At 35.1% G+C, this 26,782-nt stretch overlaps 1 protein-coding gene across 2 annotated transcripts in view; it reads right to left on the reverse strand.

Moving 5' to 3' along the window:
* The window catches only part of LOC149782617 (ultra-long-chain fatty acid omega-hydroxylase-like), a 104,007-nt gene extending 80,096 nt beyond the window's left edge, over nucleotides 1–23,911 (reverse strand). The window contains exons 1-5 of one of the 2 annotated variants that reach the window (XM_089934101.1): nucleotides 23,791–23,911; nucleotides 8,222–8,452; nucleotides 7,433–7,634; nucleotides 4,033–4,163; nucleotides 1,570–1,694 (exon numbers count right to left, since the gene is read on the reverse strand). In XM_089934101.1, the coding sequence (XP_089790227.1) occupies nucleotides 1,570–1,694; nucleotides 4,033–4,163; nucleotides 7,433–7,634; nucleotides 8,222–8,386 (623 nt within the window). In that variant the 5' untranslated portion in view covers nucleotides 8,387–8,452; nucleotides 23,791–23,911. Of the gene's footprint in view, nucleotides 1–1,569; nucleotides 1,695–4,032; nucleotides 4,164–7,432; nucleotides 7,635–8,221; nucleotides 8,453–23,306; nucleotides 23,326–23,790 lie in introns of those variants that run through there. The other variant, XM_089934102.1, reaches the window with a different exon arrangement.
* Between the last annotated feature and the right edge of the window lie 2,871 nt (nucleotides 23,912–26,782).

Here is a 26,782-nt window from a genome sequence, read left to right on the forward strand (position 1 = left end):
TTTATACCATAACAGAATTGATAGAAAACGTAAATGTCTCTTGGTTTTGAATTTTTAGAAAAAGGACCTACACTCACGCATTCACACACGTTCACCATGGGGCAAAAAAGGGATTTTGAGTTTTGATTGATTTTGGCAATTGAAATACTCTTTTCGAGAGAAGTGGTTGGCCCTGGAAAGGACCGTTGGGTGCTTGTTTTTTCCACACAAAAATAACTCAGGAACGGGACGTAATCAGCTTTAACTGCCTTAAACATTTGCCACGGCCAAGGCATAGGGTTGTGTTGTTTGGCTCAGGAAGATCTTTTTCTCTTGGGTTACAAGAAAGACTCCGCATTGTGACTGAATTTTGTAACGCGCGTTTGGATTAGTGAAAAAACTCAATCCGTTTCGATCCGCTCTTCCACTACAAATAACCCCGCTTCACTTCATTCTATTCACATGTTCTCGTCACAAGATGTGGACTAACGCTGAATCATCTACCCTCGTATCGTCGATGCTGTTCCGCACGGACTTACCCATGTATGTCAAATCACCATGGACAATCATCAAGATCACCGATACGAGCGTTTGGAAAAGAAGGATCTGTGTGGAGAGACAAGGCTGTCTGAAGAGAGTCCTCAGTTACGGTCCAAAAGTCAGAAGAAGTTTGAGGAAGAGAAGACCAATGCGATACCCTCTATGGTAACGGAATGATGTTAACAAAAATACCAAAGGCCCTTTTCAGGGCTAGTCCATTGCCTCGGAAAGATTTTATTTCTTGCCTACAAACTTTGTTTTAGTCGATTTTATATTTTATCTTTGCCTCAAAAATTGCTCTCTTGCCTAAAACAGTTTTTAGTCGATTTTATATCAAAGATGTGATAGACTGATGTTCACCAATCCATATATATATATATATATATATATATATATATATATATATATATATATATATATATATATATATATATATATATATATATAGATCTCTAATGCATTTGTCTCTACCTGGAGTAGCGTTTATTCAAGTCAGACCCTTGCAACATTGTTGCCAATGTCCAGTACCGTGACGTCACCCACGTGTTCCATTCATATTGTCCATATACAAAACCCAGCCTTTTCTCATTGAGGCTATATCGTCTCAGAGTGTGCTCAAAAGGCTGAGGCTGTATAGTTCCAGATGGGTCTGTATTGTATTTTATATTAAGGCTATATCGTCCACCTTCACTACTGAAATAGGTTAAACAAGATTTTCAAGATGGCTGATATGTCGATCGTTTCGGCGTTCCGAGAAGTACCATTTTCATTTAGGACCAACTTAGCAATGTGGTAAATATGTAAATAAAGTTTCAAGTTAATCTTCAGAGTAGGAGGAGCATCAATATCAAACTTGTGCTAAAATAAGTAGGACAGACGACATAAGTATTTCTGGTCTGTGACCTGTAAACGCTTGTCAGTATGATTTTCGACAGACCATCAGATAAGAATTTCTGGTATGTGACCTGCAAAACTTAAAACTGTATACTTGAAATGTGTAGAATCAAAATGATTTTTTGTTAAAAAATTGTAAAACAAATTAACTGTTACCCTTGATCCTGAATATTCCCTTCATAAGAAAGAGCGCAGCGAAGTAACGTATCCAATGTTGCAAGTGTCACATGACTACATATCTCTATGCTTTGTCCTGTTTTACAAGCACTTGCAAGTTTGTTCTGAAACGAACATAATTTTCGGTTAGACCAAAGGCAATAGAATCTAAAAAAAATTACCACCAATATGGCAACAAACCGTTGCTAAAATAATTTTAAAATGTATTTCTATTTGCAAAAGACTTTGAATCAGAGATGATTTTCAAATGATGCCGTAGCTACAAGCCAGCTTCATTGATTTACGTCAATGACGATACTCGTGTCCTAGTGGGTCTATGGTTCAATCGTTCCATGTCTACGGCCCTTCTTGATAATGCTGTTGTTTATGTTTAGCCGGAGATTAAGCTACTTGTTTATTAATTACCATTAGACTAGAACAATTAATGATACAATGTATGCATTTCGTACACACACAAACACACACAGCGAGGGAGACAGCAAGTTATGAATTAATGTATCTCTCATTCTCAAAACAAAAAGGTCATAAGAACTAACAGGATGAATGTGTGTGTGTGTGTGTGTGTGTGTGTGTGTGTGTGTGTGTCACGTTATAAGTGAGGAACAATAGCCAGATTGCAACAAATATATGCTAGACCCTGGGGCTAATTATTCGCTGCATAAATGTTGCGAGTGTAAGCCGACATCAAAAAGACGGATGGGAAGCCAATTGTATATAACATGGCCATAGGAATTTGTTACTGGCGCCTTATTATGTTGCGTGTGATTCACAGGTAAGTGGTATGCATTGCCGATGTTGGGCTCAAAGGAACATCAAGTGAGGGTCGTAAATCCACCCTTGACAGACTGCCGGGGAGGGGCAATGTTTGCTAATTGTGTAGAACATGGGTGAATCGACATCCACTCGGAATTCAGCAAGGCGTGGCCACCATTGGAATCGCTACTTTAAATCTAGTGTCTTGAAACTAAACGTCAGTAGTCGCTAAACCATCTTGCGGGAATTACATAAGTAAGTTATAAGCTACTCCGACGTCATTCGAAATTGGCGGGAAACATTGTTATTCTGGGAATTACAAAGGAGCTTCGGACAGGAAGCTTTTAGGGACAGGATGAGCTGTAGGAGACAGAGAAGGGAAATACCCTGGTACAGTTGATCCCGAGTCTCTGTGAGACAAGAAAAGGAGATAACGGAAGTGGAGGAAGTGGAAGGGTGAAAGACGTGGTTGTTGGACTGAAAGGGTACTGGGTACCAGTCAAGAAATAATACTGATGAGTAGAAACACAGGACAAGAGGAAAATCTATCACACTAAGTCAGATGATGAAATAGGCCGTCACTTGGTCGAATGAAAGACGAGTGATAGGGTTTTGAATATTGAACTTCATTTGAGGAAGGGCTATCTGTAATTGAATGTCATTACATTTGTTGTTTATTTGAATTTCACCTTTTGTGTATTCAGTAATTTAACTGTCGGCATCGCTGACTGGGGGCACGGAGCTTTGCATCTATATCACTACTTCAATTTCTAACAGAAACGAGCCAGGGTGGGTCTTCTGTAATAATTAAAGATAATACTGGGAGAACCCCACCCCAACCTAAGGTAGTCTACAAGACCCTTTACAGTGTGTGTGTGTGTGTGTGTGTGTGTGTGTGTGTGTGTGTGTGTGTGTGTGTGTGTACGTGCGTGCGTGCGTGTGTGTGTGTGTGTGTGTGTACTTTGGATTTTTAAAGTAATTTTAACAATGTTTCAGTCATATCGCTACCATGTCTACATTGTTACAGTTTATAGTGATGTCTGACACTGGGTCATCTTGCCACAGACATGTAGTATGATGTCCCACCCAGTCGCATTATCCTGACACCAGGCCGACCAGTCCTAACACCAGCTTATTCATGCTGAGCGCCTAGCGAGGCAGCTGTTAGTATAATTTAATTAAGTCTTTGGTAAGACTCGGCCGGGATTCGTACCCGCGACCTCCAGACGTGAACGCTCTAACCACTAGGCCACCGGAGCGGTTCCTGATAGGTTCAAGATACCTTTGCTCTTTTCATTCTAACTTACCGTAAGATGAGCATTTGCTTCGATTTTTATAGTACAGGGGGAAAAAATATCGCCCAACACCATTCGTGATTCTTGTACGACGAGAAAAATATCGCATGTCACAAATTTTATTTATTATAGGGCCTGTTAAAACATCGCCCGTCACTAGTTATGCTAAGAAGCAGCTGATAAAGGCTCAGTTTAGTTGTTCATTTTTATCAAGTAGGATGGAATAAATATTACACAATGAAGAAGCAAAAGATGTACAAGATGTGTAGAAGGAGGAAAAGGAACATCACATATTCATCAAAAATATCACAACCATCATCATCACCATGATCATCACCATCCTCATTATCATCATCTTAATCATCAATCACCACCGACTAATCGTTTGCATTACCAGTAAGATATCCGCCACATGGTTGTATTCAATTACATAAGGCCGCAGAATGTCAAAATGGAAGGCAGGAGTCAACAAACGTCTGTTCCGCTCCCACTTTGGACCTCCGAGAATCGTTATAAGTCCATTGCCTTGGAAACGAAAACGAATCAGGACATTACTACCAAACGTACATTGTTTCAAGATCAGACACTCATCTGTACTCGTAATCGAACATATCCACATTTTAACTGAATAAATTACTGTTACTCAGCAGCAAAAACACTTTATATACGAGACGACACAATGTGTTGCCCTTCAAGACAAACATGTATATCTGTTTGTTATCCAAAGTTCAACGTGTGTGTATGATTTGAATTTTTAACGTAGCTTTAGCGATGTTTCAGTCATATCGATACCATGTCTGCAGTGTGGCAGTTTATAGTGATGTCTAGCACTGAGGCATCATGCCGCAGACGTGTAGCATGATGTCCCACCCAGTTACATTATCCTAACACCAGGCCGACAAATCCTAACACTAACCTTTTAATGCTGCGTGCCTAAAGAGGCCGCTGTTGTACCAATCTTTGCTAAGACTCGGCATGGGCATGAACCCATGACCTCCCACATCCGAGGTGGACACTGCAAACATTAGGCCACTGGAGCGGTCCTCAAACTTCAACGTAAAACTAGCCATCAAAAGTCGCTACGAACATGAGGAAATGTTCGTCAACATGCATGTTGGTTACAATAAACGTTTAACATTATCTATCGCGAGATCGCGTTAGCATCATATTTTTTCCTAACCGATTTGTTTGGATACGTGCGATTTCATCCCGTAAATAAACACAACGATGTTCAATCAAAATATCTATATTTTGTAGAAAACGTGAATACAACACAATATCTGTATTCAGGATACACATCGCATCGTCACAAGACAACATTTATATTCAGGATACACATCGCCTCGTCACAACACAACATCTATATTCAGGATACACATCGCATCGTCACAACACAATATCTGTATTCAGGATACACATCGCATCGTCACAACACAACATCTATATTCAGGATACACATCGCACCGTCACAACACAACATCTATATTCAGGATACACATCGCACCGTCACAACACATCTATATTCAGGATACACATCGCACCGTCACAACACAACATCTATATTCAGGATACACACAGCATCGTCACAACACAACATCTATATTCAGGATACACATCGCATCGTCACAACACAATATCTATATTCAGGATACACATCGCATCGTCACAACACAACATCTATATTCAGGATACACATCGCATCGTCACAACACAACATCTATATTCAGGATACACATCGCATCGTCACAACACAACATCTATATTCAGGATACACATCGCACCGTCACAACACAACATCTATATTCAGGATACACATCGCATCGTCACAACACAACATCTATATTCAGGATACACATCGCACCGTCACAACACAACATCTATATTCAGGATACACACAGCATCGTCACAACACAATCTCTATATTCAGGATACACATCGCATTGTCACAACACAACATCTATATTCAGGATACACATCGCATCGTCACAACACAACATCTATATTCAGGATACACATCGCATCGTCACAACACAACATCTATATTCAGGATACACATAGCAACATTACTCATGCATTCATATGATATACTGTGTATTCAAATAATTCAAGTTAAGATCATTAAAATTTGGATTGCTGATTAAGAAAACATTATTTTGTCCTCCACGTTTTGATTGAGTTGCCTGACGGTGACAATCTGAACAGTGATTGAAATAAATCTCTTGTTCTTCCTAAATTAATGGTAAACATTCAATTTGACGTCTGTATATAATTATTGCACTAGTTGAAGGTGCCGATTGGGATGGAATAACTAAAATATGATGCGCACATTCTTGGTGAAAAATGTAGCTTAATAATTGACCTACCAGCTTCTAACTAAATAACATTATTAGTTTACACGACGAACCAACAGTATTGTAGAGATCAGACTATCGATTATTCAGATTTACACGGACCAATGAGTAAAATAATTAAAATTTACACTGACCATAGAGTAAAATCAATGAAGTTTACATGGAAATGCAACTGTATAGATGAGATCAAACCTAAAGGATCCCCAACTGATACTGATTTAATATTGAATCGATGAAATGAGTTTAATAATTTCCATCTTTTGTAAGCCCTGGCGAACAAAGGCTGGAAATTGTTCAAAGAGTTATATAAATTCAATATTGAATCATCACCCATTTGAAATTCTGTTTATAACAAAGTTTTTACTTTTAGTGAAAAGACTTTGGATAGAAATAAGAAGATATGAATTTCGACATTTATTAAATTCCGGCTCAGATGAGGCGCCTTTCTATTCGTACGCGTGAAAACAAGATGCACACTTCTAAAACAATTTGGACCAATCAGAGACATGTTAACACATTGACATATAAAAAAATATTACACTGTATGTAGTTACCCGGTATGTTACGCGTAGCATCCATGTGATAACAGATGTCATTAGACTGGAAACGGAAAACCAACCAGAGAATAAAATTCAAACTTGACTGATACATGTGATTGCTAGTTTGTCTGGAGGTTAATTTTTACCAAACTATTTAAACTTTTAACATGGTATCAGATGTTGATAATACTGTATCAGCCTCAGCCGTGATCGAAATATCGAAGAGCTAAACTAACAAAGAAAGACATGCGTACCAACAAGCCTTTGTAAGAAAACAGAACTAAGTCTGGGATTCACACTGAGAAAAGGAAATAACAGTCCAGAGAATCCATTTTTCCTTTATTTTTAGCGAGACTCATCAGAGCAAAAGACAAGCAATGCAACTCTAAAACTCAGACTTTTTCGGGTGGGGAGACTGATCTAAGGTGCTGACCATTTACAGCTCACTCATACATCACGCATCTGCCCTCGTGAATTTGAGCCTGGAACAGACTAACGCTGGAAATCCAGAAAGCTTGCCAGTAGCTCCCGTGGGTCGGTGGTTTTTCCCATGGTCTTCTCGCGTTCTTCCTCCAACAAAAAGACAAATAATGTCGACAAAGATTTTCTTGTTTCCATTTCATTTTTTCACCCATTCGCTTAACGTTTTTTGTTATAAATTAACCAAATATTTTTTAAAAATAATTATTAATGATTGATACTTCATTTTCGTGAAATAGTCATCATTAATCTAAACTGTGGCACGTCAATTACATGAATGGCAAATTGCTGAATCCGGTTACCACGTGCTTGTCACGAGCATCCCGATACAAGCTACGCGAGATTAGGGTTGCATCACGAGAACAGTAAGGATAGCAATTTCGCTAAATTCTACAGTCAGTATGAGTGTGAACGTTATTCTTACCCAGCCATGGCTCCAGAATTGTGTATGCGCCACCAGTCCCCTTGGTCTTTGAGGTGGAGGATTTCAAAATTGCCTTTATGGTGTCAGGGTGTGCTACGCTGTAGACCGGATAAACGAATAACACCCACAGCACGTGCCATTTGACCCCAGTCCTCTGCACGTCCTCCATCAGCCAATTGTGATAATCACGCATATCTTTCATCTGGCAAAATGCAAATAAATGACAGTTATTTTCACCGCTGTTGTTGTTTCTGTTTAAAATATATGTTTTTATACAATTTATTGATTACCTATTTCATTATCATTGTCAGTGACATAAAACAAAACATGACAGATTAAACAAAACTTCAGCGGACCAACCCCTTGAAATCTCATGCAATAAAAATACTATTGGTAGTCAGCTTTGAAGTCAGAAAATGAATCAATTAAACTATTGGAATAAACTAAGTGGAAGAAAACATAAAATCAAACATATTTTCTTCAGAATTAAATTTTTATTTCAACCTTCTTCCATCCTATTTGATGGCAATAGTCATGATTGCCTTTCTTCATATTATTTTTTTTTAGTTCGATTTTTTCTTTGATTTATTGAAAATTATCTGTATTATGACCAGTATAATCAACGTTACAATTTTGATCCCTTGCAGAATTTTAGTGCTTGAATAAAACTTCAGCGAGTGTGATATTGAAATTAGCATATCTGTAACTTCATAATCCATCATGAAAGATTGAAAAATTTAATTGGTAATAATTTTAAGTCCACCCAACAGGATGTGTTTAAAAACTCACCATAATGATGTCTCCCCATAATGGATGATGGCACTTCAGTTTTGGAATGTTCCTGGTTACGTCTAGCACGCGCTTGTACTCAATCAAAGCCCGAATGAACCTCCACAGCAGTACCACTATAAACCCGTAAAGCAGGGCGTTGAGAAGGGAGACAACTTCTACCATTATGTCCAGTGGTAGGAGGATGAATGTTCTTCACAGGTATAGGGTCTTTAACACTTTAATTTTTTTCTGTCGAAGTTAAAACATAAAATATTCCAGGCATAATTTCTCCAGAATTATGTTTAACACGAATTAAATTTGAGAGATAGAAACGAATAAACGAACAGCATATGCAAAGTTCATGTGATATTCGTAAAACGGAACATAACTGATTTCGATAACTTGAAAATGATTGCAAGTGAAACAAAATAACCGGGTCTGGTGCGGATTATAATAGAATAATGTTGATGGTGACAATAATACAATGTTATTTATGAAAAGATTTAATGAAAAAGACCGTTTGATTCGTTCGCCATCAAAATCCAAAAATTGGATATGTAACAAAATATGCACGAACCTGATAATGTTTTGCGATTTAAATGAAATGTGAACTGAAATGCAAGAAAATATCTTAAATAGTAAAAAGATACAATAACTAATGATTCAAAGTAATTCCACACAAACTATAGAAGATAAAAGAATGATTCACGCAAACATTGACAATTTCCACACGAAAATGATATAGTTCACTCAGATAATGAAATATGACACTCCAATAGTGAAAAACGATATGAAACACAGGGACATATATTTTGCGGAGTCAAACACGAATCCGGAAGGTCTGTTCAGCCCCAACGCTCTATCGAATGGTCGAGAAGCCACCGTAAAATGTCTGCCCCTCCTGGTCTGCCTAAAGATCCGTATAATCTCTTGTTCTCTGTAGACCCCATTGGTCTAGAAGCTTTGGTTCTTCGCCACGTGTTGGCCGTTATCTTCTTCGGGGCCAACGTCAACCCGCGACAGCAGCACATTGGGTATAACGCAACCCAAATTAGTACCACGGCTATAATAAAAACCACCTACAATACGGTGCATATACGGAGAAACAGCATAGCTATCTCTCCGCCCCTCCTTCACTCCTTCAGCACTACACTCAGCTTTCACCAGTCACCATTCAATTAATCACCTATCAGTCACAATCAGTCAGCTGAAAATATAATATCCGAATCCGTATACCACAAATGGCACGGTCATGTATAAACAGCACGTAATGACGTTATGTACTATAAAACTGAGTTGATTATTTTATACAAATTATAGTATCTGGACTACTGTGCAAGGCGATAATCAGGTTCAGAAGTGAGTTTGTATCTGACAAGAATCTAAGAGTACTTGACGTAACACCTTCTCTTCCTTAATACATACAACATTATCGCGAATATAATCGTTCTGTTAAGTTACATACCGTAACTAGAAAACAGACTTTAACATTGCATTATATAGCACAAGTCAGAATAACTTGAAAATACAAGGTAGATGTGATAGTAACACAATTATATCCCATACTAGGTCGTTTCTAACAGATTCCTTATGCATGACTTATGGATCAATGTTCTTGTGGAGCTGTGGTTTTAGGCCTTGAACAACTAATATTGTAAAACGTAGATTACATATTAGAACAGGCTACTGAGCCATTGTTTCTTAATAAATATCAACTGCATTGATTATATCAGAATATTACACAATCATGAATGGGATCGTATTTACCGGACCCATAATTCATGACTTTTGCATCAATGTTGCATGTGTATATGTTCTACACTATGGACACGGCCATGAACGAATTAGATATTGTAAATGGGATACACTAGTGCTCTCAGCAACAAATTAAGCTAATGCTGCCTTATAACTGTACAGCTCGTTGATAATATCAGGATTTTTTAATATTTCCCGTGCCATGGGTGGGGGGGGTGACATCCTACGGACTGCCTTACAAATCCTTTTATTAAGACATATTTTTATAAGTTAAAGTATTAAGATTCAAATTTTCTCCATATTGTGTTAAAAGTAATTTTTCATTAAATTATACTGAGTGTAATTTTCCATTAAACTATATTGAGATTAATTATATATATATATATATATATATATATATATATATATATATATATATATATATATATATATATATATATATATATATATATATATATATATATTATTTTAATAAAGATTGTACTTTACAAGCAAATGCAAAAAAACATATAAAATACATATCTCTTGTATCCAAAGGTCAGCAATTTAAATTTGGTGGGAAGCTGCTGAACAGGTAAATTCCTAATTCGCTAATGGATGAGTAAGCATAATGATTCACGCGTTTCCCACCAAATTTAAATGACGAGAAACTTGTTCTGATTCTAAATGAGCGAATACAAGTACTACGTTTAAATTGAGAGCAAGCTTGCTCAAAATTAAATCTCTCATCGAAAATCAAAAGACTATGTCATTCCTTACTGGTAAGAATTGTCTGTGTTCGTAACCTTCTTTAAACTATAAGGACTTTTTCATATTGATATTTTTACCACGGTAATGTTCAATCTAGACTTTATATTTTTGCAAAATTTGTGTGAGTTCTTCATATTTTATATTGTAATGGAATATTTAATTGTTTCAAAGATTGTATATCCATTTGTATTTACGTTATATTTTATTGGAAAATCCGAATTCGATACCAGTCTTATTTAAGATTTAATTTGGAAATAAAATTTCTTCAAGTAATGAAGAAAAATGTCTTCGTTACCTATTCCAAATTAGTATCCTATTTTTTAATTTTAGTAAAATACATTTCTTCAAAACGACTATTCCATTATATCGCAACTAATTTTTTAATCTTTGGTTATTATGAATTTAGTCGAGATCTAATTATCTGCATTATATTCTAAATGGCAGCAATTATACAAATCTAAGAAGTTGGTAAGCTCGAAGGAAAAGTGTAATCTTACATGTTCGTGTATTTGAAATGCAAAGGCTTTATGCATGTCTCTCTAGAATATACATATATATATATATATATATATATATATATATATATATATATATATATATATATATATATATATATATATATATATATATATATATATATATATATATATATAGTCTATAAAGTAATAAAGGTCTTCTAATGAATAACTCCAAATCATAAAGATATCGTCTAAAAGCCTTAACCATACATCCGGTTTTAAGAGGCATTTATTTAGAAAATCATTTTCTAATTATCCCATAAATAAAGATGCATAAGCAGGTGCCATAGGACTACCCATTGCTGTTCCCATTTTTTGGAGATAGTTTGTATTACCAAATTGAAAAATGTTATTTTCGAGCACAAGTTTTTTCAAATCACAAATATGTTCTTTTGATAGTTTATATGTATATTCGTTTTCTTCAAGATAATATTTACACGTTTCGATACCATCATTATGTGGTATTTTCTTTTTGAGTGAAACCACATCAAGTGTAACAAGGAATGAATTTTCAGTTAGTTTCGGTAAAGATTTCAATTTGGTAATGAAATCAAAAGTACCTTTGACGTATGAAGGTAGTGATTTCATTAGTGGTTGTAAAATGTGATCAATATATTGCGATATATTATTTGTAATTGAGTTGTATGTAGAAATAATGGGTCTACCTGGATATCCTAAAGGTAGTGACTTATCAACCGTTTTATGTATTTTTTGTAAAATATAAAACTGAGGTGTGCGTATTTTATTTGGGAAGATATCTAGTTCATCATATATGGAACAATTGTGTACAGAGATTTGATTAATTCATTGGCTTCTTTTTTCTTTCGTTTCTTCAGAAGGATTATGGGAAAGTTTTGTGTAATATTCTTCTTCATTTAATTGTCTTTCTACTTCTTTAATATAATCCTCCTTATTCTTTATTACTATGGTGCTAGACTTATCCGCTTTTTTAATAATAATACTTTCATCTTGCGATAAGCTACGTAAAGAATTTAGTTCTTCTTTAGATATGTTTGTAAAATGTTTTCTTTTAGGACTGCTATTTAAAATTTCTTGTTTAGTTGCTTCAATATAAAAATCGAGATAAATATCTCGTCCACTAGAAGGTGTAAATGTTGATTCTTTTTTATTGTAAAAGGGCTTATTTTGTAGATGAAAACTATTTTCATATTGTCAAGATGTACATGATTGTGAGAAAAATTCTTTTAATTTTAACGATCTTGTGTATTTGAAAAATGTTTCTGCTAAATTAATATTATCATGCACTTTGGTTCTCGGACAATATGATAATCCCTTACCTAGAAGAATGTAATCACTATTAGTTAGAATTCGTTTAGAAAGGTTTAACACAGTTTCTTTTCCTCTTTCGATTTCCTTTTTTCTTTTCTTTTCTTTCCTCCATCTGTTCTTGTTTTGTATTCTAATGAATCTCCTATTCTTTCTTCTGTTTTTGTAGTTTTCAACAGATCCTTGAGGGTTTCCATTAGACTTTGTATTGTTGCAATAACGGTTCTGTTGGATTCTTGTGTAGTTTTCTTCGCCCCATTTTTTACTGCATCTGCATAGGTCGCCTTTTGTGTGCCTGGGGCTGTTAAGTTTTTTGCTTGATCATTTTTGCAATTATTTCGAATGGATCTATTATTTTTTCAATGTGATTTGGTTGATAGGTAATTCTTGCTCTTGGTGATGCTTGTTTCATTTCCTTTTCATGTCTTGGTTGTTGGTTATTCCGTGTGTGATTTTTAGTTACTACACGTTTCTTTTTTACATTGATGAAGTCAATTTCATCTGCTGATTTATTTGGTTGTTGTGTAGGTTGTTGATTATCTCTTTTTGATTTTCCTCTCGTTATTTTCGATGCCGATGTTTCTCATTGTCCAGGAAAATTGTTTTTTCTCTCTGTAAATTTGTAACTTTTTAAGTTGATTTGATAAAAGTTCGTCTTTTTTGGATTCAGTTTTTTTTAAAAGTTCTTCATCAAAAATGCCTGTATTTCCTTTTATCAAAGTTTTTAGTTCATCCCTATGTTCTTCTAGTTCCTTGCCTATCTTGATCACTCTCCTCTGATGTTCTTCTTTTAGTCTCTCACATATTTCCAAAGAGACCTTTTCCAAAAGGGAGTCAATAGATTCTTGGAACTTCTTTGATGCTGTATCATTCCCAATTTGAACTTTTAATTTCAAACGCAATTCCTTTCGCACAAGATTGTCTTCCAGACAATTTTCAAGAAAGTGTGCGTGTAATCCATTTTTCATCTGTCTCTCCGCTAATTTTTCCATTGTCGTTTTTAAATAAGTCGTTCTATTGCTAATTCGTGGATCATATGTTGATGCCATGGTGTTGTCAAGGTTTTCTTGATAAATTATAAAATAAACAACACCAACACATAGACTAAGTCTGATGAAGCATTAAAGCGAAACCGGTCACACATTCTACGTGTTGGTGTTGTTTATTATATATATATATATATATATATATATATATATATATATATATATATATATATATATATATATATATATAAGTTTAATAAAATTCTTCCATCGAGAATCAGAAGGCTCTGTCTTTCCTTACACGTATAAGAGGCAGTCGTCAGCAAAGATGCGATCCCGTGATCAGGCACGATTAAAGCACGGATGCATACCAAGAAAAATAAGAGTTCAATCGCTCCCGTTAACTCTCGTTCAGTCTCTCTAAGAATGTAGACTTAGCTACACCGTTAGGACTGACACCTGTTCTTAGGTTATGAGAAAAACATTTCCTCATAAGAAGTACCGCATTTCATAATAATTGGTGGACGAATATATCGTGAATAAAGTTGCCACTCCATAAAGACAAAACAACTCTTCTCTGACTTTCGTACTTTTCCCCCACAAGAAAGGTCTGTTCTGAAACATCAGCATCAGGAATATCACAACGAGAACGAATACAATTACATCTGAGAGAATTTCCTGCATAAAGCGTATACACTGCCGGTGAGAATTCTTCTTGCAGTAACACTTAAATCACTGATATGTCAAATGCATACAGTACCTAGCCAAGTCCTGAATTCGAGCTACCTGTAACCCAGGCTGAAAATACATCTATCAATTCCATAAACAGAGATTTCCACGGGTCTAACAGCGACATCTCCTCCAGGCCCAAAGTGAACGACAGCCGCATTGACAGTTTACTTTCCAGTGATAGCGACTTGAACTTTATACATTCTAAACTCTTTCAGTATTACAGACAATACGTGTATTGTTTATTATTTAATATACAATTCGTTTCATAGGATGAATATTTCTGGATTGTGGTAATTTTCACACAGGTAAGTTTTGTTATACCTTATTTTATTTCTTGAAATACAAAATTAAACAGTGCGTCAATTTCAAAATTTGTAATAAAAAACTATTCTAATTTCTGTTGTTTGTTATATTTAGTAACAATAACTTTGTATATACCAACTACAGTAACATTCATTGCAGTTGCTAAGGTTTATACTACAGAGAGTGTGAATGAACTTACTGACTTTAATTAGCATTCCATAGACTGAACATTTCATCAAAATTGTTCTTACTGATGTTTGAAACCAGCATATGTATGTTTCGCTACCTTTAACAAAGTCTTACCTTATTTACTTATCTTAGAATTGTAATTTCAGCATAGTTGTCTCAAACATATTGACGCAGATGCTGTTTTATTTTGTCAGCCCAATGGGGTTCGATAATTTCAATGAGGTTTTTCTCTCGCGTGTTTCATATGAGTCATATGAACATGTACCTTATGGTACTGTGTCTCGGCGATAACGCCATAGAAACGGCTCTAATGCCTTCAAACAAGTCAGAGGAGGTGCTTCCTTCCCTGGTTTGGCAACATCCATCAATGTTGTCGTGTTGTCCATTATATATGTATGCCGAAATGATAAGATAGTCAGAGTGTCGGAGTAATTGCTCAACACCGAGATTTCTGAATGTTTCCTGGCTCTCATAAGACATCAACATCTACTGGCCAACATACGACCAACTTCTGAGTCATATGTGTTTGAAATGAATACGGCGATACCTTCTCTTTCATAAGTCATAGGTAACGTCAGTAATACACGCCCATTTCACGGTTGCACCATGATAATGGTATTTCACGTAATGCTCTTGGGTTAGTTTAAATACGATTTCTATTTCATACACGCACAGGTCAAGGTTTCATTACAAGTGAACAGAGTCGTGGTTATTAGAGTATGACTAGTCCAACATTAAAATATTTACTTTCCTTACTTTTGACTCATACTAAATTATAATGCCATTTTCTTCATAAACATTTTTACTTCGATGTTACTGGTATTTCTGTGTTGATATTATGTAGGCAATATGTAGATAAACTCAATATCGGCTTACCAATTCTGTTCTGAAGAATGAGAATTCATATCACCACACATGCTGAAGCAAAATAATAACCGTAGTCACCCGTAAATATGTTCTGCTGATGTTATATCAACATAAACATAGAGTAAACGAACATACAAAAAGAAAACTAAAGATAACAAGAACTGCATCCTGATATTTGTGTTATAATTATTTGACAAGACTATTCGTTGAATTGGATTACGTAGAATTTTATTATATATCTTAAAACATTTTGATCGTTGTATTATTTTTTCCAGCTATACTGAATGTCTCGAAATGTTTGGGTTTTATTCATGGCATTTCTGAATTTTAATGACTATCTTAACAATGTTATTATCATTGTATTTTTTATCGTTCACCTTTTACCTTATTTTATGAATGTAATTTTTCCTCTATCCAGCCTCGAGCACTCGGCTCAAATGACCAAGTGGGTATTATTGGGACAGAACCTTTTAGTAAAAGTAATAAGATTGAAATTTTCTACATATTGTATTCAAAGTTTATTTTCATTAAATTATACTGAAAGTAATTTTCCACTAAATGTACTGAGATTAATTTCATATATTTCTGTACTACAACTGCATACTATTTTAATAAAGATTACGCTTTACGAGCAAGTGCAAAAACCCATCAAATACATTTCTCTTGAATCCAAAGGTCAGTGGTTTGGTGGGAAGCTGCTGAACAGGCAAGTTCCTAAATTCCTAATGGATAAATAAGCTAGATGATTCACGCGTTTCATATTTTATATTGTAATCGAATGATTAATTGTTTCAAGTAATTTATATACATTGGTATTTATGGTACGTATTATTGGAAAAGGCGAATTCCCTTCCAACTTCATGTTTAGATTTAATGTGGAAATAAAATATTATTTAAATAATAGAGAATAACGTCTTAGTAACCTATTACAAATTAGTATTCTACTTTTAATTTTAGTAAATTACATTTCTTCAAAACGATTGTTGCATTATATTGCAACTTTTGAATTGTATATTCTTTGTCTATCAGGAATACAGTCAAGATCTAATTATCTGTATTGTATTCTAAAATTTGAAAGTATACAAATGTTTGAAGTTGGTAAGTTAGAAGGAAAAGTGTAATATTATATGTATTACGTGTATTTGAAATACAAAGGCTGTATATATGCATCTCTAGAATGTAGTATTATATATATATATATATATATATATATATATATATATATATATATATATATATATATATATATATATATATATATATATATATATACTATAAAAACTAGAATTCGTTCATCCAGAAACAGAAAGCTCTGTCTTTCCTTCTTACAGGTTTTAAGGGGCAGTCATCAGCAAAGATGCGATCCCATGAATGGGCATGATTAAAGCACTGATGCATACCAAGAAAAATAAGGGTTAATCGCTCCCGTTACCTCTCGTTCAGTCTCCCCAAGAATGTAGACTTATCAACATCGTTAGGATTGACACCTTTTCTTAGGCAATGATCAAAAAACATTTCATAACACTTTTTCTACATATGTCTTGTCTCCTGTAAAATGGCTTCAAACAGCTAGATTTTGAGCTATTAAAAGGGGACAATGTAAAAGAAGAAACAAGGATAGCTTGAAGAAAGAAAACACGATACGATGTACGAAAGAAAAGAAAAAAAAGTGTGAAGCAGACAAGATTAAGAAACAGGGCTATATCATATGTATAAATAGAAATCTTATAAAACTAGTTTCAGAAGATATGTACAAATGTATAACCAAGATATAGTTCAAGATTGTAGATGCATAGACTGATTGTCATACACATATCTTAAAGATTTCAAACAATAGACAGAAACAGACTGTGTTATACTACTTAGATAATACATCTGTGCCATTCAGTTTCAAATCATTCCAGCTGGTTGTTTCTTTTGTCTAATTCCATCTCACAAATGTAGTATCTTTTTTAAAAGAAAAAGGTTGCGATGGAGGTTTCCTTTCATGGCGCATATTATATATTATTTATTAGATATCAGCAATATGACATTAGATTAAATTGTCTGCTTCCAGCATACTGACATATATTCTTGTAATCGACAAAGGTATGCAGGAAACTGATGTTGTTTTTAATCCACATGCTTAAATCATTCCAAAACTGTTTTATAGTTGTACTGTCCCCAAAGAGATGAATATTTTGTGTGAATCCATACAAAATGAACAATTATTTACTATTCCAATTGTTTCTAGAAAAGTGTGGTTGCAACTATATGCAGTAATTTATTATGAAACCAAATAGACCATAATATTTTGTAATTTTGAATGTTAAGGCAAAATACATTGTCCAATCCATCTGGTTTGGTAGAATAAGTTGCGTAGACCTTCCTAAAATACTTTTGCTACAAAAATAAGGACCCTCCGACCTTAATATTTTCATTATACATTAGAGCTTCAGTGTAAAAATCCGAAAAGTCTTTGGAATAAACTTTTTAGAGTATTCGATATAAGAAATAAAAGCATCCTTCTAAAGTATATTATCAACATTTTATATCTTCATTTCTGTATAATTGATACAAAACGTGTTAAATTCCTACAAAAGATTAAAACAGTGACACATTAGTTTGTTCCATTTTGTACTTTTGGTAAGTATTCTTCCGAACCAGAATGTTTTTAGAATGTTTATAAAGCACATGAAACTTTTTAAATCAATCATTGCAAAGTCAACCCTCTTAATAACCTGTATTTATTACTTTTCTTTTGATCTTGTCAACTGACATTTGTCACAGATACTTGTAGATTTAACTATTTAATTTTTCAATGAACTATTCAGGATGATTTAATTTTTATAAAGCAAGTGGTTTTATCATAATAATTTTCCCATAGGGAGTAAGTATTCTCTTCGACTAGTGAGTCAATAGTATTTTGATGTCATTTAATTTCCTATTATAATTAATATTTATCATGTGACTTAAATCTGGGAAGAAGATAATGCCTAATATTGGGAAGTTATCATCTGTCCACCATAATGTATACACTATACACAAATGACAGTATATTTGCACAAAGTAAAAGGAAAATAGGTGAAAGGGGATCGCCTTCTCGGTATCCTCTCTATATATAAAACCAAGATGATATATACACATAAACAGTTACACACGATTTTATATTGTGATAAAATGATTGAACCCATTATATAATTGAATTAGGGAAGTTTTAAAAAAATAGTACTTTAGATAAAAGTTCCCATTCAAGAGAATGTTAAGCCTTTTCGAATTCAATATGTTGTAGCATACCTGGTACGTTATGTTTGTCATTGTAAAATATTACATCGTACACTACTCTTGTATTTTCACAAATAGATCTACCAGTCATAAAACCAGCTTGATCATCGGTAACTAAATAAGGTAATATTTTTAATCCTTTTAGCAAAACATGCTGAGGCCACCTTAAAGGCAGTATTAAAAAGACAGTGTTGTCTCCTATTCTATATATAATTTTGATCTTGCAAAATGGCAACATGAATGGCCGCATTGCCTCATATATAGAAACGAAGCAACATGGATAGCAACAGGGCAACATGGCTACATATTAAGCAGCAAAGCAAATAGCTTGGCAACGAAACAACGCTGCGAAGTAACCGGAATTCGGACGTAGGAGTTCGTTCAAAGGATGTGAAGTTTGAAATTTGCATTTAAAATCTTGAACTGTGAATTTAGAATGTTGTCAATGTATATGCTTACATGAATCACACATGATTATATGTGCCCTCGACTGTGCCCCAACTCAAGCATTGAGGCAGGCATGCACATGGATCTTTTAACCACAGCGTGCACCAACTTTGGACTCAGCATCTCTACCAGCAAAACCGAGGTCTGCATCAGCCAGCTCCTGGAGAAGATTACCCGAAACCACCCATCACTGTCAATGGCTAAAAGCTACAAAATGTAGACAGGTTCACATACGTCGGGAGCACCGTCTCACAAGCAGTCCACATAGACGATGAAGTCAACACCAGGATTGCCAAAGCCAGCGTATCAATTGGCAGACTCCGCTCAAATGTCTGGGATAGGAGAGGCATCAAGCTTGTCACCAAACACAAAGTATACACAGTTGTTGTTCTCGCCACCCTCTTCAATGTTTGTGAGATCTGGACTTTGCATAGCCGCAATGATAAATAACTGAGCCAGTTCCATATGACTCACTAAGAAAACTACTGAAAATCAGATGGCAGGACAAGGTACCGAACACAGAGGTGCTCACTCAAGCCGGCAATACAAGCATCCACACCATGCTATGCAAGGCACAACTCCGATGGGCTGGCCATTATGTTCGCATTCCGGTAGAACGCATACCTAAGACAGTCTTCAACGGAGAGCTACAGTAAGGCAAGAGATCTCACGGTGGTCAAAAAAGAGGTACAAGGACACCCTCAAGGCCTCGCTGAAGAACTTAGGCATTGATCCTGACAGCTGGGAGAATGTCGCTGCTAACTGATCTGCTTGGCGCAGTCCAGTCAGTGCCAGTGCGATAGCCTTTGAGCAGAAAGTAGGGTGGACGCAGATGAGAAACGTGATCTGCGCAAATCCAGGAACAGCAGTTCGGCAACTCCCAGTCAGCAGCTTGAACATCTATGTCCCCACAGCAACAGACTCTTCTCAGTGAATCGATGACACTGAATGGTCCTCATCGACAACGATGAACGAACATCGTCATGAACCACACTTATCTTTCATTTATAACGTGATCACGGCATGGTGAATACAGAACGCATTAACTAGGTATGACAACGTTAATATTATATCATTTCGTGAATGGCAGGGTCTAATTTCATGTTTTGTGTTAGTGTTATTGTGTGTAAGGCAATACATTTTTATGGCATTCGTGTTTGTTGTTTTAATTATGATATTTTCCATTTAAATGTTGCATTAATATGTATGTTGAATTTTGAGACTCGTTCTTCATTATTATAACTTTATGTTCTTAACATTGTGACCGCACCGGTAGTCTAGTGGTTAGAGAGTCTGAATCTGATGTTCGAACCCGGCCGATTTATACCTAAGGCTTAGTGCTCAGCATTAAGATGTTAGTGTTAGGACAGGTCGGCCTGGTGTCACGATAATGTGACTGGGTGGGACATCATGCTACATGTCTTCGACATGATGTTCCAGTGCTAGATATCACTATAAACTGTTACACTGCAGATATCGTAGCGATATGACTGAAAATTGTTAAAGCTACTATTAAAAAAAACAAACATTTTTTACTCATTCACATTGTGTTCGGTATTTTCACTTAATCCATGTCCATTAGATTTCAATATTGTTGTAACAACAAGATTGTTGGCACGTCAGCAAATACGAGACTACTGACACAATAGCACATTCAATACTGGAATTATCTCAAAACACTCTACACTTTTGTACTTGTGACATAAGATTTAATCATTTGGTTTTAATTCACAATAAGGTATGTTCCTCTTAAGCAGTAGTCTCAGTCTCAAATAACCACATGGGCCACGTGACGACCAGTACACTGGCCCGAGGGCTGCATCACTGACATTTGTTGAATGTTGGAAACGAGACGTAAACGATGTAACAATCAAAGTTTTATCAAGACTGGCTTACTGTAAAGAAAACTGATTGCATTATTAATTATTCTACAAAATTCCTGGTGTCGTTGATGGTCGCGGGAAATAACTCCACGGTCCGCGTGCGGCCCGCTGACCTCGTCTTTTAGACGTCTGCTTTTAAGTTCTTATTTTATATCTTAGAGAATTAAATTGATGTTTTTTATATATAAAAGAACTTTGATGATTCTGCTTCTTTGTTATTTATTCGTAATTGGAAAACCATTGATAATTTGTTTCTATTTTAATGAGATAATATAATCCTAACAAGTTATGACTATCTTTTTGTATTGGCTTTTGTTTACTTTATAAGAAGTTTCCATTACAAGAACGGTTGTGATTTTTTTTCCATTCTCAATTTATTATGGTCCTTTGTATTTATGTTTCGCATACCATATGATACCTTGGACAAAGTTACTAAGCTCCTGTGCACTAATTTCATTCGTATTTTGTTGAGGAGAGAAGCCTTTTCTGTTTGTCATCATTTCTCACGGATGTCATATAATTACTCTGTGAAGGACTCGGTGTCGATTTGAAGGCATCAGAATATCTCTGGCATGTAGCGTTATGGATTCATTTATCATAATATTTATTTGTTGGAGGTCCTGGCCTAACTGATCTGTGTGCTGAGGAGAGCTGATGGAATCAGATCACAATTATTAGTTCCGGATCAATACCCATGAATGTACTCCCAGTCTATTTTAGAGCATTTTTCCTGTCTTCTTTTGGTGGTGATGCAAGAGTTAGATTTAGGCATATTTTGCTGTTGATTGAAAAGTAATTGTTGATTCTTTAGAATTTGAAGATTATGGTGTGATTGTCTGTTTGTATTTTGGCGACAGTGCACAGTGAGTAATGAGCCTCTGATGATGATCCGGTAGTGAAATCTGACACCCATTGTACGGTGCTGTGTTTATTGTCGTGCCTCTCATAAAAGTGCCGGATAATCTACGACAAGAACTTTCACCATGAGTTCATCTTTGAATGTGCTTTAGAATGGGATTTGATTTATTATCATTTGGACACAAAGGAAAGTTCAGGACTGAGAAACAAATATGGAGAATATATAGCAAAATTAATTGTGTTCTGATTCCTGTCATACACTGTATATTTTTGGCAGCGACGACGTCGAATCCTGGTTGTATTTTAGTGGAACGTGGGTATCTGTCAAATTTATTTTCATTTCGATAAACATTACATGCTTTGAAACTACTACACGTGCCAGTAACCGTAGCAGCCATATAGGTATTGCTGTTCTTCTACGTGCCCGTTGTGATTTCATATTGGCTGTCCTTGTCGTAAATTAACCGCCACATTTAGGCTAGTATTATTATCCGAGAACAACTGATTGTTTGACTTTTTTTGGCAAACATAATGTTGTTAAGGTTGTTTATTGTTTTGTTAATAACATATAATGAAGTTTGTTTGTTAATAACGTATAACGCAGTAAAATTACTTTAAAGCGAATGATTCACACCTGATCATGTGAATCGTTCTATACCAACTCATTATTCGTTTTACGATACTTATGGAGGTCTGCGTACACTGTGTTAAAAAAACAATACAAGAATAATTCCTCCAGGAGTTATGTATATACGTTCACTTAGAAATGACCCACTAATATGTTAGGTAGTATTCAGCTATGATCAACAAAGATCACAATCGTAAAGAAATAGTTTATTATGAAAGTTGACAAGTTGGCAACCAGGTGCATTTAGGGACAACTTTTGCAAAATTGGAAAATTGCATTATGGAGTATAATTCTACGGTATATATCTCTTTGTATAATTTTAATATATAAATACTAAACACCCTGTAGATTTTAAGTAATGGGGGACGTACGTTAGCGAGTCTGGGTCACAACCTGAAGGTCAGATGGCAAACCTTTATGATGACACATATTCAGGTCATTAAGAACAGAAATATGGAGTATTGTCTACACTGTAAAAATATAACTTCCTAAACTCAAAGCTGGTAAACTTTCTTGAAATGAATTGACCTATGAAAACGATTTCGTTTATCGCAATTACGCATCGTTACGCAGAATAGTACGAAGTACTACTTGGGGGGGGGGGGGCCGAGTGGCCGAGTGATCTAAAGCGCTTACCGTTACGGAAAACTGCCGTCTCAACTCTGTCTGCGTGGGTTTGAGTCTCCTGCTCGGCCAATGTGGGTACCAGGGACGTCATTGGGGGAGCAGTAAAAGGTAAAATTGCTGTTGCTTATATACGAAAATTAACAAGCCCGTCAAGTTTTGTCCCCCCACCCCTTCAAATTTTGTTTCCCCCCAATCAAGTTTCGAAACCCACCCACCCCCCGTTAAAAATTTGCAATGTCGTCCCTGGTTTAATACATGAGATAGCTTGCCAGTAGCTTCTCGTGGGTCGGTCGTTCTTTCCCGGGTTCTTCCTCCACCACTGATACTGGCCGACATGTATATCCCATCTTGTGCTGAAAAATGTCGTCAAACCCTACAACAGCAGCAGCAACAACAACAATGTCCTATATTCGACACCTAGACAAGGAAAATAATGGGTTAGCAGATATGTTTTCAAAACTAAAGTATCATAATACCACGCTGATACACTTACCTATTATAGAATAATCTTGCTGTATCCGCTATTTTGTTAGTTGTTTATATTCAAGCTTATGTCTTGTTTGCAATCCAAGCAGCTAATGAAGTTGTAACTAAGCCGCAGCGCAGAGTCACGTGATTTGCATACACTATAAACGTGCAGACGGTACACTATAGATAGAGGAATGTAAATGAAACTCGTTGGCGGTACGATTAATAAACCAAGTGCAATCAGCTATTGGAAACAGACCTGGTACTTTCAGAATGATGACATATGATTTTGATACATACATCTTTATTGTCATTATGTCTGCATTTACTAAATGTAGGCATTTTATTTTTTAAATGTTCGTTTTTATAACTTTTTATATTTGTAACAATCAATTTTGGAAACAAACACACCTCTCGACATGACAATTTTTCAAAGGGACACGTCTAAATACTTAAAATTTTGAACACATATCAACTAAAAACCCATTGGTGTAGATGTAATATAAATATGGTGAGACATGTATACATAGAAATAGTGTCAAAAAGATCATATCATTATCGGAAACACTTATTTTCCTTTAAAACTGAACTTTTTGAATGCACTTTTTCTCAGAGAAACCAACTACACTTCATGCTTCAATAAATCAAGTTCGTGTTCATTTTAATGAAATATAGTCTCTTCTTTACGTCTTTTATTTTGTTTTTATGGTGTATTTGTGCATATTGTCCTCCGCCCCTTAGCCAGACGAGTATCAGTTCAGTGTATTTTGTAATGTCCACTGTTCGTTCATTCTTTTAGCAAATTAATCGTACTTTCTTAACCTCAGTTGTCTATACATATGTTCATGAACACACCTGAAACCCTTCCAATGTCCTAAGTAGTGTAGTGGGGCATGACGGGGGAATCATGTGTCAAAAGTGCCTGCGCACAATAGGACTAAACAGGAATTTAACATTAGGCGACCATGTTTTCCTCGCTTGGGGTACAAAGGAAAATTAACGCTAAACCACAACCTTTGTCGATTTATAGTGACGAAGATTTATAGTGACGAATTGAAATGCTATGTTATAATATATATATATATATATATATATATATATATATATATATATATATATATATATATATATATATATATATATATATATATATATATATATATATATATATATATATATATGCATACATACATATATATACATATATATATATATATATATATATATATATATATATATATATATATATATATATATATATATATATATATATACATATACATATACATATATATAATATATATATATATATATATATATATATATATATATATATATATATATATATATATTCAGAATAACTAAGAAATGAAGTGAATAATGTTAAAAAGAAAGAAAAAGAAAAAGCTCCATAGAAGATTGAAACTTTAAACTTTACTTCTTCAAAATCGAAACAATACAAGAATAGTTTTATATTTATGAATAAAGGAATAAATTACAATTTTCGATTATGCTCAGCTTGTATAAAAAGTAAATGGTTCACACCAATTGAATTTAGAGGATCTTGTAAAAGCAACCTATCTGAATGACTACTTTGCATCAGACTCCATCACTGATGACATGCAGGAGTGTAGTGCTCTGGGAACGGAGTTCCTTTGTTTTGTATTTTTTTTTTTTTTTTTTTTTGCTACTTCCCTTACTTTGTTGCACACTTCATTGTTCTCTTACTTTGTTATTGCGTTCTCTCCCTGCTCTATTTAGCACTAACCACTGATAACAAGACTTTGTCCTACCTTCACAACTGTATTGTACTTACAGAACGTTTGACTATGTACAAATTAGAGAATAAGAGATATATGACGTTATCATGTCAATGCCACTTGTTAAGGCAGCCGGGCCAGATCTTATCAGTCAAGGACTACTCGTGAGAGTCTCAAATTCCATAATTAAACCCCTTATACTTCCCTTTACTAGCTCTTCAAATTTGATTAGCTACCATATGGAAAATGTAAGTGCAATACCTATTTTCAAGAATGGAGATTGGTGTTTATTCGTTGCGAGAGAAAGATTTTTGAAAACATTTTATTTACGCATTTCTTTCATTTTTTTACGGAAAACAAACTTACTTATCAGCCAGGGTTTCTAGCGAACAATTCAACAGTACATAAGCTGATGGACATCCGATTTCAACCGTTTTTAAAATGGTCAATCACAGGACACCGGTCTTTTTAAATAGCATTATTCCATCAGCTGTTGCCCACAATGAGGTCCAGAGATGTCCTTCAAGAAACAGTTTAAATTCTGAAGTGCCCTTTTGTCTTTTACAAAATAGTTGACAAATCCGTTGCTTAGTTACTCGGGATTAAGTTAGAAAGCCTACCACTGTTTCTTTGAATGTAAACTATACAATGATATCCTCTTAATCCTCCAGAACAATAATCTACTCAAGCTTCCAGTTGATACTGACATATGCATGCTTTTGGCTGATAATCTACTCAAGCTTCCTGTTCATACTAACATATGCATGCTTTTAGCTGATAATCTACTCCAGCTTCCAGTTCATACTGACATATGCATGCTTTTGGCTGATAATCTACTCAAGCTTCCAGTTCACACTGACGTATTCATGCTTTTGGCTGATAATCTACTCAAGCTTCCAGTTCATACTGACATATACATGCCTTCGGCTGATAATCTACTCAAGCTTCCAGCTGATACTGACTTATGCATGCTCTTGGCTGATGATCTACTCAAGATTCCAGTTCATACTGACATATGCATGCTTTTGGCTGATAATCTACTCAAGCTTCATGTTCATACTGACAGATGCATGCTTTTGGCTGATGATCTGCTCAAGCTTCCAGTTCACACTGACGTATTCATGCTTTTGGCTGATAATCCACGGAAGCTTCCAGTTCATACTGATATGTGCATGCTTTTGGCTGATAATCTACTCAACCTTCCAGTTCATACTGACATATGCATGCTTTTGGCTGATGATCTACTCAAGCTTCCAG

Source organism: Sinohyriopsis cumingii, chromosome 15 (genome assembly GCF_028554795.1).
Source record: "Sinohyriopsis cumingii isolate HCF-2022 chromosome 15, ASM2855479v2, whole genome shotgun sequence".
In the NCBI taxonomy this organism is placed as follows: Eukaryota; Metazoa; Mollusca; class Bivalvia; order Unionida; family Unionidae; genus Sinohyriopsis; species Sinohyriopsis cumingii.